We start from the raw sequence: 13,319 nt of genomic DNA, 5'->3' as shown, positions 1-13,319 counted from the left end.
CAGTCACCTATTTTATTTTATTTTTTTAAAATATATTTTTATTGATTTTAGAGAGGAAGGGAGAGGGGAGAGGGAGATAGAAAGAAACATCAATGATGAGAGAGAATGATTGATCAGCTGCCTCCTGCACGCCACCTACCGGGATTCGAGCCCACAGCCTGGGCATGTGCCCTTAACTGGAATTGAATCTGAGACCCTTCAGTCTGTAAGCTGAGGCTCTAGCCACTGAGCCAAACCAGCTAGGGCCAGTCACTTATTTTATACCTATACATATTCTTGTCAAAAATGTATTTTGATTTGGGATTAATATATGATCACATACTTTTAGCGCCAATTAAACCTGCATTCTAGGGGCAGGAGACAGGGGTGGGCTAGAAGGGGTCAATGCGGGGGAAAGGGTGACATATCTAATATTTTCAACAATAAAGATTTAAAAACACAAAAACCTGTGTTCTAGAAAAAAAAAAATTAAAGGATAATAGTGGCTTGGACCAAGATGGTAGGAGTGGAGGTGGAGAGAAGTGGTTGGATTTGGAAAATAATGTTAAGGTTGACTAGGAAGGACAGGATTTGCCATGGGATGTGAAGGGAATGAGAATCAAGGATAATTCCTAGGTTTTTAGCTTGAGCAATAGATAAATGATATGGAGAAGACTGGGAGCAGATTTTTGGGGAGTGTTGCTTTAGCTAGAGAAGACTTCTCTAATAAGATCAACTTTGAGCAGAGACCTAGTTGAAATGAGAGAGTAGATATCTAGGTAGGGTAGTTTAGACCAAAGCAAGCATGTCAAACTCAAAGGCTAACATGGGCCAAATAAGCAAGGTTTAAGTTTATGTGGGCCGCAAAAAACAAAAGGTTCAATTTTCATAGAAACATAGGTTTATTTCGATAGAGACATGCTGAATACAAAGGGCTGAAATAAATGAGTAATTTTAACATAAAATAATAGAACATTTTAATAAAAATTAATATTTTTTCTTGAACATTAACTTACCAGACACTGAATAACTGCACATATTAATAAGCGTAATGCAAATAAGTCTATTTTTCTTGTTCTCCGAAAGTGAAATATTTCCTGTTGCATACACCAAACAAGTCAATACAAGACTAATGACATGGCAGTTGGCTGCTAAAATATTCGCTGCTAGTATTAGTGGAGAGAAATGGTGTGCCTATGCGTAAGGTGCATAAGGGAAATGAATGCAATACGATTATAGCAGTCAGTCATTAGCAAACGTTATAGTTCATTACTAATAATTAGGTATAACAGGATATTGTAAAAATTAAGTTACAAAATTTTTATTAGAATGTTTCTTACATACCGTTATATTGGCTGGACCACAAAAATATTCGTTGTGGGTTGCCTGTGGCATGTGAGTTTGACATGCTTAGGCCAAAGGCTCACTAAAGGCCCTGAGGCAACAGTATATACATGGAAATGGAAATGTAATGTAGGCCTTTGGATATAATAGTCTATATTTACAGGGAGAATTTGGGACAAGTGATAGAGATGTGCAAGTTATTAGCATTTAGATAGTATTTAAAGCCATGTGACTATATGAGTTTACACAATGAGTGTAGATAGGAAAAAAGTCAAGCATCGAACTCTAGAATGCTCACAGGTAGAGAAAATGAGGAAGATCTAGCAAAGCAGACTGGAAAGGATTATCTAGGAAAGTATGAGAAAAAGAACTAGGTGTAAGTGGAAGTTTTAAATTACCTTAGATTGTTACCTAAAAGTATGTGAATTCAGTTTAACCTTTGTTTTTCTACCATGTTAGAACAAATTTGATTACAAATGTGTTCTTTTTAAAAAGTATATAGTTTTATTGATTTCAGAGAGGAAGAGAGAGTTAGAAACAACAGTGATGAGAGAGAATCATTGATCAGCTGCCTCCTGCATGCCCCACACTGGAGATTGAGCCCACAACCCAGGCATGTGCCATGACCATAGGTCAAGGCTTAACCACTGAGTCACGCTGGCTGGGATACAAATGTGTTTTTGTCTGTTCAATACTATGTATTAGTATGGTGTGTTAATAAAATTTTGTAAAAGGTAGATAAAGGGGCCATAGTAGAGAAAAATGCTACAATACAACTCTTGAAGAATTTTTCTTGGCTCATAAAATGAATTTACTTCCAGATCAAGTCACGATGTCAGCCTGTAATCCTGCAGTTTTTAACTTCTACAATTATCTAAGAACACATCCTCTTTTGTTGAGACGTCATTTTGGATCATCTGATGCATTTTCCACACATATGAATTTAACAGGAAAAAGTGGACTGGCAGGAACAATTAATTTAAGTGAAAGAAGATTATTTTTTACTACTGCCTGTGCTCATTTAAAAGCTGGCTGCCCCATGTTGGCTTTGGAAGTATTATCAAAGTTACCAAAAGTCATTAAGAAGAAAAAACCTTTTAGTAGAACATCTAATTTTATGGATACTAGTAAAGACTGTTCTCCAACTTCTCCATTAAAATTGGATGCCAGGGAAGATAAGTCTTCTGCTATTGATTGGTCACAGTCACTTATGAATGGTTTTGGATCTTCTTCAGAGGGTTCCTCAGAGAAGCAGTCAAACTCCACTCTTTCTTTTGATTGGAGCCAACCAAGTGTTGTATTTCAGGATGACTCTTTAGAATTAAAATGGGACAGTGATAATGATGAAGAAAATGAGGATCTCCCTATTTCAATGAAAGAACTAAAACCTTCAAAGGAAAAAATAGGAAAAAAAATAGATGAAACGAGTTCTAATTACACAGAATCTCTCAGCATGTTAGATGAAAATGACATTTTAAGTCCATCAGAAGATATAATAGCAGTTCAGTTAAAATTTAGAGCATGTTTAAAGATTCTCACAGGAGAACTTCGTACTTTATCTACTGGCTATGAAATAGATGGTGGAAAATTGCGTTACCAACTATATCATTGGCTTGAAAAGGAGATGATAGCTCTCCAGAAGACTTGTAACTATTGTTCAGATGATGAAGAATTACAGTCTGCATTTGGTGCAAATGGAGATGAATTGGAAATAAATGAAGATGCTGAAGATTTGCTTCATGAAAAAAAAGTGAAACAACTGAGAGAAAATTTTCAGGAAAAAAGACAATGGCTTTTGAAATATCAGTCACTGTTGAGAATGTTTCTTAGTTACTGCATACTTCATGGATCCCATGGTGGGGGTCTTGCTTCTGTGAGAATGGAATTGATTTTGCTTTTACAAGAATCTCAGCAGGTATGTAACTTATATGATAGCCAGTAAAATAGCACATGTATGAAAAAGTTTTTGATCATTGCTTTTAAATATTAAAATTGTTAATTTTCTTTATTATGGTAGCTTTAAGGAATGCTCATTTTTGCATGGTATTTCATTGTGAATTTGCGGACTTATGCATGTATTGCAGTTTAAAGACAATTTGATATTAGGTTCTATGATATGCTGAATTCAAATGCCACATTCTTATATGAATTCCCATATGAGGTGATGAATTTCTTATGAAAAGAGGGTATTGTTCCATCATTTTTCAGTATAATTGCTGGAATGATGACCTCCTCCAGTCCCTTCTAACTCTATAAAAAGTTTGTTAAACTTTTAAGTTTTAGTTGTTTTGAAGTTTTCCAAAGAAACCCCTGAATTACATAAATAATGGGTTATATCTATAAATGGTTGGTTAACCTTTCTTTCCTTTGTTTTTAAGGAAACATCAGAACCAATATTTCCTAGCTCTCTGTCAGAGCAAACTTCAGTACCTCTCCTCTTTGCTTGTACAGCCAGTGCCAAAACAGTAGTTGCCAATCCATTATTGCACCTTAGTAATCTAACACATGATATTCTACATGCCATAATAAACTTTGATTCACCACCCCATCCAGATATTCAAAGCAATAAAGTAAGTATGCTTGGTTTCAGTCTTTTAATTATACTACAATAAAACTAAAAGATAAGTGTTAGGGTTTTAAAAAACAATTTTAAACATCAGACTATACATAGTGATTATTTCATTACCAAGTTTATAAAAGAAAACTTCTGGTTGTAGGCCAGGTTCATCTTACTTGTGTTATTTATACCCACTAGAGTATTTTAATTTTTAATCCAATGCTAGTTACTAAGTCTTATTTAGCCATTTTATTAAGATAAGAGTAATTTGTATATATGCAGATATGTGAGTGATTTCTCTAGCAGTACACTTAGTCAAAAAGCTGATTGTTTTTTAGATATAGAGACTTAATATTATGGTGTGAAGTTACTAATATCTATGTAAAGGTTTTCTTTGTTAATATGAAAAGATTACGTATTTTCAGGACAATGTGAAGTATTTTGTCCCAGTCAATCCTCTAGGGTAGGCAGTGATTCATGATTTCAGCTATAGCAGTATCACCTGAGTGCTTGTTAAACGTTTGGATTGTTAAATTCACTCCAAACTTAACTGAATCAGTCTGTGAGAGTCTCAAGAATATGCAAAATTAATCATATAGTTATGTAAATCAGTCATATCTTCCAATCTACCACCCTTCATTTTATCTGCCATGAACATCACATTTCATCTTTATCCTCCAAATATAATGAAATCTTTTAAAGTGTGACCAAGTTTGACTATTTTTGTATCTGTCTCTTCCCCCCCCCCCCCCCCCCCCCTTCGTAGTCTGTCATTTGGTTCTCGGCCACCTCATAGGCTGTGATATCATACCAGTTCCATTTTCTGCTATGCCTTATGGTGGCTTCTCCTACAGTTTTACCCTCTTGGATAACCTTAACCCTTGTAATTTAATTTTACCACTTCTTTTCCTGTACTAGTCTGTAGTATAAATGTCGATATTGTGTACTGTGTAGTTAGGAATTTACTTCCCTTTAGATCATGCTCATTTTGACCAAACACCATTCTATATTTAACTTTAATAATAAGCTACTCCTGGTGTATCAGTTAACTTTGTCTGCTTAAGAATCCTGAAATAGCCTAAAATAACCATCATTTATTTTGCTCATGATTCTGTGGATTGACTCATCAATTCTTCTGGTTTGGGCCAGCTGGATTGATCTCTGGATACTTCAATTTGTCTTTGGTTAGCTGGTGGGTTGACTGGATTCTGGATGATCTAGGATGACTTCAGATTTCTGTTGGTAAGCAGAGTGTTTGCAGGGCTGACAGGAATCTGGGTCATATATTTCTCATCTTCCAACAGGCAAGCATAGCGCATTATTCTGGGTTCTCTAGATAAATAGGACCAATAAGGGGTGTGTGTGCGTGTGCAAAAAGTTTATTATAAGCAATTGGCTCATATGATTATGGAGGCTGATAAGTCCAAAGGTGTGCAATTGGCAAGCTGGAGACCCAGGATAGCTGATCATGTAGTTCCAGTCCTAGTCTGAAGTCCTGAGAACCAGGATAGCTGGTAATGTAAATTCCAGTTGAAAGCTACCAGGCTTGAGACCCTAGAAGAGCCAGCATTTCAGTTCTAATTCAAAGTCAAGGCCTGAGCCGGTTTGGCTCAGTGGATAGAGTGTTGGCCTGTGGACCGAAGGGTCCAGGTTTCAATTCTGGTCAAGGGCATGTACCTCGGTTGCAGGCTCCTGCTGGCCCAGGCCCTGGTAGGGACACGTGCAGAGGCAACCAATCGACGTGTTTCTCTCACATTGATATTTCTCTTTGTCTTTCCCTCTCCCACTCTCTCTAAAAATGGAAAAATATCCTAGGGTGAGGATTAAAATAATAATACTAAATAAATAAAATTAAAAAGTCAGGAAAGACTCAAGACTCACCTCAATGCAACCAGGCAGAATTCCCTTATTCTCCACATTTTTTTGTTCTATTCAGGGTTCCTCAAACTTTTTAAACAGGGGGCCAGTTCACTGTCCCTCAGACAGTTGGAGGGCCGGACTATAGTTTAAAAAAACTATAAACAAATTCCTATGCACACTGCACATATCTTATTTTGAAGTAAAAAAAAACAAAACGGCAAAAACACCCGCATGTGGCCTGCGGGCCGTAGTTTGAGGACGCCTGATTCAGGTCTTTCAGTTGATTGGATGAGGCCTTCCCATATCTGCTTTGCTTAGTGTTCCAATTCAAGTGATAATCTCCCCAAATCACCCTAACAGATGCACCTAGAATAATGTTTGACTAAATATCTGGGTACCTGAAGATCTGGTCATGTTCACATATAAAATTAATAATCACATCTAGGTTATTTCATATCATGGTAGCAGGAGTTCTTTGTTGTTGTTTTTTTCAAAGTATATTTTTTATTGATTTCAGACAGGAAGAGAGAGGGAGAGAGAGATAGAAACATCAATGATGAGAGAGGATCATTGATTGGCTGCCTCCTGCACGCCCCACACTGGGGATCGAGCCTGCAACCTGGGCATGTGCCCTGATGGGGAATTGAACCATGACCTCCTGGTTAATAAGTCAATGTTCAACCACTAGCCTTGACGGCTGGGCTGGTTGTAGGAGTTTTAAAAGCAGCAAGAATTTGCAAGGCCTTTTGAGGACTAGCTTCAGAATTCACACATGACTTCTGTTGTATCCTCTTGGTCCAAGCAAGTTAGAAGGCCTGTCCAGATTCAATAAGTGCGGAAATGGGCTCCATCTTTTGATTGGAGAAGCTGGAAAATATTCTATCATTTTCAGTGTTCCATACATGGTCTTTGCTGTCTTAATTTTATATGATGATATTCATGATTTTAATTCATACTATATGTCTTGCTGATAATTGAAGTAGAAATAGCAATGAGATTTTACTCTATCATTCCATTTTTTATCAACATAAAAGACTGTCATACCTTCTTAATTAGATCAAGAACTTAGTCTTTTAATAGCTGTCTAGTCTGTTTTCTTACCTAGGTTACACTTCTCCATCCTCAGATGTACTTCTGTTATTTCTCATCATGCCATGTTTAGAACCTCTTGCCCAATACAAATGTTTCCCTTTAATTACTGTGGTTCATACCTTCTTTCTCTTAAATTTCACTTTCTTTAAATTGTTTGCTTTCTGTAGTAACTAGAATATGTGGTAGCATATTCTTCAATGGCCTGTCCATAGGTAAACTGTCTTTTATCAGGCTCTGCTTTTTTATATTTTGATTGAGGAAGAAGCAGGTTGAACCCTAAAGGGTTTGCTTTTAATACGTGTTTCATGCACTACTGAATAGCTGGCATCTGTTCCCATTTGCTCTTAAAATAAAATATAGGTAGCAGGTATGTGTTTTATAATTTCTACCAAAGGCCTCAGTATTTTTTCTTTATCTGTAGTGAGGTCTCAGAAGGTAAAGATGAGTGTTTAGGAGAAAAAACAAATAAGTGCAGAAACGGGCTCCAAATAGTTTATAAGGGCAAAATCATTTTTTCATCTTTTAAAAAAGCTAATTATGTTAGGCCTTGAAAAAAGTTAGATTGCATACTTAAAGTAATTTTGGTGGTTTTTTTTTTTGCAGGTGTATGTAATGCATACTTTAGCAGCCTCACTTTCTGCTTGTATATATCAGTGCCTTTGTGGTAATCATAACTACAGGTAAATATCTTTGTGAAATTTTAAAATGTTTGCAGCAAACTGATGAGTTTTCAGAATATGTATGCTCTTGCTTTGAAAAAACTGTATACAGCAGTATACTTTAAATAATGCAAAAAGCATATGGTTGAAGTGTTGAGTCCTTTTTTTTTTCATCTTTGAAATTTTAACTTGTGCCTTTATGGCAAATGAATCTCAAGTAAACCCTTGTCAACATAACTTATTTTATAACCTTTTATTGATCAGTGCCTAATGCCAGACATCATATACACTGAAATAAGTTCTCCTTTCTTAAGGTTAATGTAGTTTGTTACTAATAAATGTGAACTAATAATGATATATAGTATGGCATAGTACTTAAATGATAAGTACTATAATATGATGGGTAGTACAGAGGAGGGAGTGACTGACTTGGAGTCAAGAAAAATTTTACAGAGGAATTGATGCTTATTTTGTTGATGATTTTTCCCTTTAAGTCCTAAGTTTTCACTATAATTCATCTAGGCTTTAAAAAAATATTGTTTAACACTCAGGGGTCTTTCTATATCTTTTTTTAGTTCTTCTTTTCCTTCCCTATTAGACAGATATTAGAATTTGTGGGTCCCTCTTATTTTTCTTTTATCTTTCATTTGTTTCTTACCTTTATTTCTTTTTGCTGCTTTTCAGGAGAAATCCTAGCTTCATTTTCTAGACACTAATTCATTCTTCAGCAACATCTTATCATTTATTAAGTCTAAGTGTTTCATGTTTAAGACCTCTGTTGATTTTAATAGCCACATTTTTGACTTATTGCCTTTATTTCATGATTTTTGTTTAACCTGTCTGAAGATAAAGCACTTTTCTTAATGTTCTGATAACTCTGCTTCCTCAGGTGCAGGTCTTCCACTGAGTTTTTTGTCTCTTTCATGATGTCAGCCTTCCTTGGTGCTGATATTTTATAGTCTGTTTATGTTATGTGAAAAATTATGTGAATTTTCCCATGGGTAATCTTAGCTTACTACTCTGGTTATGTATTTCTAGGTTTGCTTTAACTTGATTTTTTTTTTTTTACTCTGATCCTCCAAGAGTTCATTTTCTTGTTATTAAGTATAACTTTACTTTCACCAACATATTTTTATCTTTCTTATAACAATCTGCTGTAATGGGATTTTTTTGTTGTTACTCTGCCATCCTGCACTTTGAAATTAAAGCAAGAGAAACTATTTACAAATGCATCAAAATGCTATCATTAATAAGACTTACTAATCAGAATAGGTCTAAACTATTAAATGTTCTTCATAAATATCATATTTCTTTACTTAATGCACAATACAGATATTTGACAAGTTAGCAAAATTTTATGTATTTTAAAAAATCTTAAGTTTTCTGTTATATTTCATAGTCTGTGTCAAGTTTCAAGTTATTTTTTTCATTCATCTGTTTAGTTTAAAGTGCCATTTACTTGGGGAAGCTTACCCTGAATTCCCAAATTATGTGAAATTCTCATGTCTTTTGCTTTCATGGCACTGTATTGTATAGATTTTGTCTTTAAAAACATTGTGGTGAAATTATTTGTGTCTGATTTCCCCACTAGGCTATAAATTTCATAGGAGACACAGACCACGTTTTTTATTATATGCCTGGAACTTGGTGCATATACTTCATGTAATCTATCCTGATGTAGGATAGACTAGCTATTAAATATTAAATTAAACCTAAATTGACTTCGTTTTCAGCCACATAACCTTGTTTTAAAGTGTAATGTATAAGCTTGCTACTTGTGGTCAATAATAATTCAATTTTTTGATTTGTACATATTCTATGTCTTTCACTAAATAAATAAACTTACAACCTATCACATGTTTTAATTTAGAAAATTTGCATATTTATAATTAAAGGACACTTTAATATAGCACTTGACTATAGAATATAGTGTAGATGTAATAGTAGTATAACTGATAAACAAAAATTTGTATTTAAGGTACCCTAGAAGTTAGATCTAAAACATGGATTATTATATTTGAAATTCATTTTAGATCATTGTATATTATTTTATCATATTGTTTTTATTATTGTGGGTCATTGTAGAGTACTATTACTTAAATGTTTTCTTCTCTCAGCTCATTTCAAACAAATCAGTTTACTGGAATGGTGTATCAGACAGTACTGCTTCCCCATCGACATTCTTTGAAAACAGGAAGCTTAGATGAAGCAATAACCCCCACTACATCACCAGCTCAGTGGCCAGGTATAAATAATTTATATGTGTTTGAGTTTTTCTTAGCTTGAATTTAATCAGATGAGGAAAATGTAGGTTTGGTTGGGTTTTGCTATATGATAATCATTATTAAATATTGTTAGAATTGATACCAGTTCAGCATTCACCACTCATTACAAATTATGCAGTTACTTAATTTTAGTATTTACTTCATCATCATATTAAAGTAACTCAAATGATTTGTTATATTACTTTTTATAATTTTGCAGATAAATATTCATCATAGCAACTATATTTTATCAGATTTGTTTTTTTTATTTTCTAATATATTTTTATTGATTTCAGAGAGAAAGGGAGAGGGCGAGAGAGATAGAAACATCAATGATGAGAGAATCATTGATTGGCTGTCTCCTGCATGCCTTCTATTGGGGATCGAGCCCTCATACTGGGCATGTGCCCTGACTGGAAATCGAACCATGACCTCCAGGTTCATAGGTCGATGCTTAACCACTAAGCCACACCAACTGGACTGTTTTTTTGTTTTTTTCAGTCCTCACCCAAGGAGTGAGGTTATTTTTTCATTGACTTTTTTTAGAGAGATGGAAGGGATGGGAGAAGGGGAGAAAGAGAGGAGAGAGAGCAACATTGATGTGAGAGAGACACATCGATTGGTTGCCTCCTGCATGCACCCCTGGGTGGGAGGGGGTGTGTGGAATTGAACATGAAACCCAGTGTATGCCCTTGACCTGAGAATTGAACCTGAAAATCTAACCTGTGACCCTCCAGTGAGCAGGTCTACACTCTGACCACTGAGCTCTGCCAGCCAGTGCTTATCTATCATATTTGAATCAGATTACAGAGTTTCTCTAAATTGAACAAAAGTTCAGAATTATGCATTAACCCATAGTGACCTCTACTCATCTATGAATTTAGAGAAGAAAATATTTTAATCCTGATGTAATAAAGTTTTTTTAAAAATTAGAAAATGTAGTTAATTTCTTCTTATTAAAATTTATTGTCAGTTGTATGTGTTTGTTGTTTGTTCTAGGAATAACTTCTCTAATTCGACTTTTGAATTCTTCTGGTGAGGAAGCCCACTCAGGGCTTACAATTTTGCTCTGTGAAATTCTCACAGCAGTGTATCTTAGTCTCTTCATCCATGGCTTGGCAACACATTCTAGTAATGAACTATTTCGGATTGTGGCACATCCTCTAAATGAAAAAATGTGGTCTGCTGTATTTGGTGGAGGTGCACGTGTTTCCAGCAAAGAACAGACACACTCAAAAGCATTACCCGGTTAGTTTTTAATTTGTTTTATGTGTTGTTGTTCATTAAAAACTGAGGCTTCATTTATTTATCAGAATGGTAACTTTGTCAAATGTAAATACATTTCAATTTATTTATGGAAAGATTTTGATACAGACCATGTTCTTAAATTCTGACCCAAGAGTTATATGGTGAAAATGCAGTATGAAGTTACTGGTGAAATTTCAGACTTTAAGATACTCATGTACCAGTGATTAGGACTATCTAATGTAATTTTCTTTAATCTTTTACTATTGAAATTTTCATTTGTTGAAATAATACATAATGTTGGTTTTTGTTCTATTCCAAATACAGATTCTCTCTTCTTTCTTTGGCAGGAAGGCACTTTGCTATGCCTAGCCCCCACCAGGTAGTGGTATTCTCCATGGAATGTGTGGGCTTTTCCAAAGCTCTTTCAGCCATCAGTTCTCATAGCCCTCCCAGTCTTGCAGGCAAGATACTAGCTTTAGAAATAGGCTTTTACAGTCCAGCTTGCTTTGTGTTGTTTTGGAGGGGTTTGGGGTACAGTGGGCCAGTTTTGTTTTGTTTGGCACTTATTATAGAAAATTGAAAATTTATTTTAAGCAAGCCATATTTTTGATTTAAAAAATGATTAGTATATTAGACAATCATTTCTGCATTTTTATTCTTTTTCAAATTCTTTATTTTGATGTTTTGTATCCCTTCCACTTTAACATATATTTAAATGTGTAGAAATAAAGAAATGTCACCGCTAATCATGCCTAATCAAACTATGGCTTGAAATAATAGGAAAAAATTTCAAATGACGCTGCTTCATGTTTTGCATATTATGATTCTGGACATTATGGGTTTTGGATTTCTAAGTGTTCCATAATACCATGAAAAGTAAATATTTTAAACAATTGTTTCCTCTTTTCTAAACTTTCTAATATTGAAACTATATTTATTCAAAGATAGAAGCACTATGCTTTCTTGACCTGAAAAGAATCTTCATAATGCTTCTGCCTTTTTAAAAAGTTTTTTTTTTGGTAATTTATTAGCCCATATGTGATAATATTGCTTTTAAATTAAAAAATATTCTAATCTTCATAACTTCTCTTTTATAATTTTTAAAGAATAATTTCCCTGTTTTATTTTACTTTTTGATATGGATAAAAAAAGGAAAAGACTAACTTAAAAGTCTAACAGGGAGTAAAATTTATAGCTCTGTTGAGATTAGTATTAAATAAATAATTGGTAGATTAATTTTTGCACTGTTTTTAGTGTGTTGTAAGAGAAGAGCATTGTTAAGATTGATCTTATTAATGTGAAATGTTAAAAAGGGATAAATTTTTGCTATGGAATATCCATATACCTGTAAAAATTAAAAATGCATTCTTACTGGCTAGGTGTTAGGTCTCAGTTCCAACTATTTTTGCTGAACATAGATATATAAAAAACCTTTCTCATAGCCCAGGTCATTCTTTGTTTAGCTATTCAGATTTAATTGTTTCTAGACAGAAATATCATTCTATAAATTATCTTTCAAGTACACCCCATCATAAATACTGTCATAAGTTATATCCCACCACTGGCAGGCAAATAATATAGAATACTTAAAACATGGTTCACTTAGTGGTAGGGCTGGTTGTAGCCACATTTAGGCTATGTGATGCTCATCTGTTTTTGAGAACCCACAAACTATTCTGAATACAACAATAACTAAAGCAGCATTTACAGAAGACATGAATTATATGATTCATCAGTTTGCTAACCAGAAAATAGGGGTACTCACTGAATAGTGAAGCCAAGGCCTAATGGCTCCAAAGCTGATCTAGTTTGAGAAGGAGTGGGTAGAAAAAGAAAGAAAGAAGTAGAAAAACAGAGATAAAGGGGGAAGAAGTAAAAACAGTAGATAGTAATTAGAAGCAGCAGTCCAGTGAAGCAGATCAACTGACAGTAGGAGAGAGAAAATCTGAGAACAGAAATTCAACCAAAACAAGAAACAAGTATGAGTGGCTTTCAATATAAGGCAGAGTTCTGAAATCTCTGTTTTTGAAGGCAATATTATGTTGTTCTGAAAACTCACTAACTGAAGCAGCACAGCAGCCTGATACATTTTAGGTTGTAAGTAAGCAGTCATGCAGGTTTGAATTACTGTTAAACATAATTATAATGTCCCAAGTGTCTAATTGCACATACATTCAGTATACATTGTTGACCAAGCGTATAAAATAATGTGTTTTAGAAAAATTGTTCTGAGTGCAGCAAAAATTAATATATTTTTAAATTTTTACTATATAAATTTGGCGAAAGGAAAACTGACAAGTCTATGGAGTATTTCAT

The 13,319-nt window shown here is 34.4% G+C and overlaps 1 protein-coding gene across 2 annotated transcripts in view; it reads left to right on the top strand.

The window, feature by feature from the left end:
• Window positions 1-13,319, top strand: part of DMXL1 (Dmx like 1) — a 154,375-nt gene that overhangs the window by 75,584 nt on the left and 65,472 nt on the right. For both annotated transcript variants that reach the window (XM_054714973.1, XM_054714972.1), the window contains exons 24-28: window positions 2,145-3,238; window positions 3,702-3,893; window positions 7,436-7,512; window positions 9,609-9,736; window positions 10,755-11,003. In XM_054714973.1, the coding sequence (XP_054570948.1) occupies window positions 2,145-3,238; window positions 3,702-3,893; window positions 7,436-7,512; window positions 9,609-9,736; window positions 10,755-11,003 (1,740 nt within the window). The remainder of the gene's footprint in view (window positions 1-2,144; window positions 3,239-3,701; window positions 3,894-7,435; window positions 7,513-9,608; window positions 9,737-10,754; window positions 11,004-13,319) is intronic.

Source organism: Eptesicus fuscus, chromosome 4 (genome assembly GCF_027574615.1).
Source record: "Eptesicus fuscus isolate TK198812 chromosome 4, DD_ASM_mEF_20220401, whole genome shotgun sequence".
Lineage (NCBI taxonomy): Eukaryota > Metazoa > Chordata > Mammalia > Chiroptera > Vespertilionidae > Eptesicus > Eptesicus fuscus.
The sequence above is the reverse complement of the archived record's forward strand: the minus strand, read 5'-3'. Positions and strand labels throughout refer to the sequence as shown.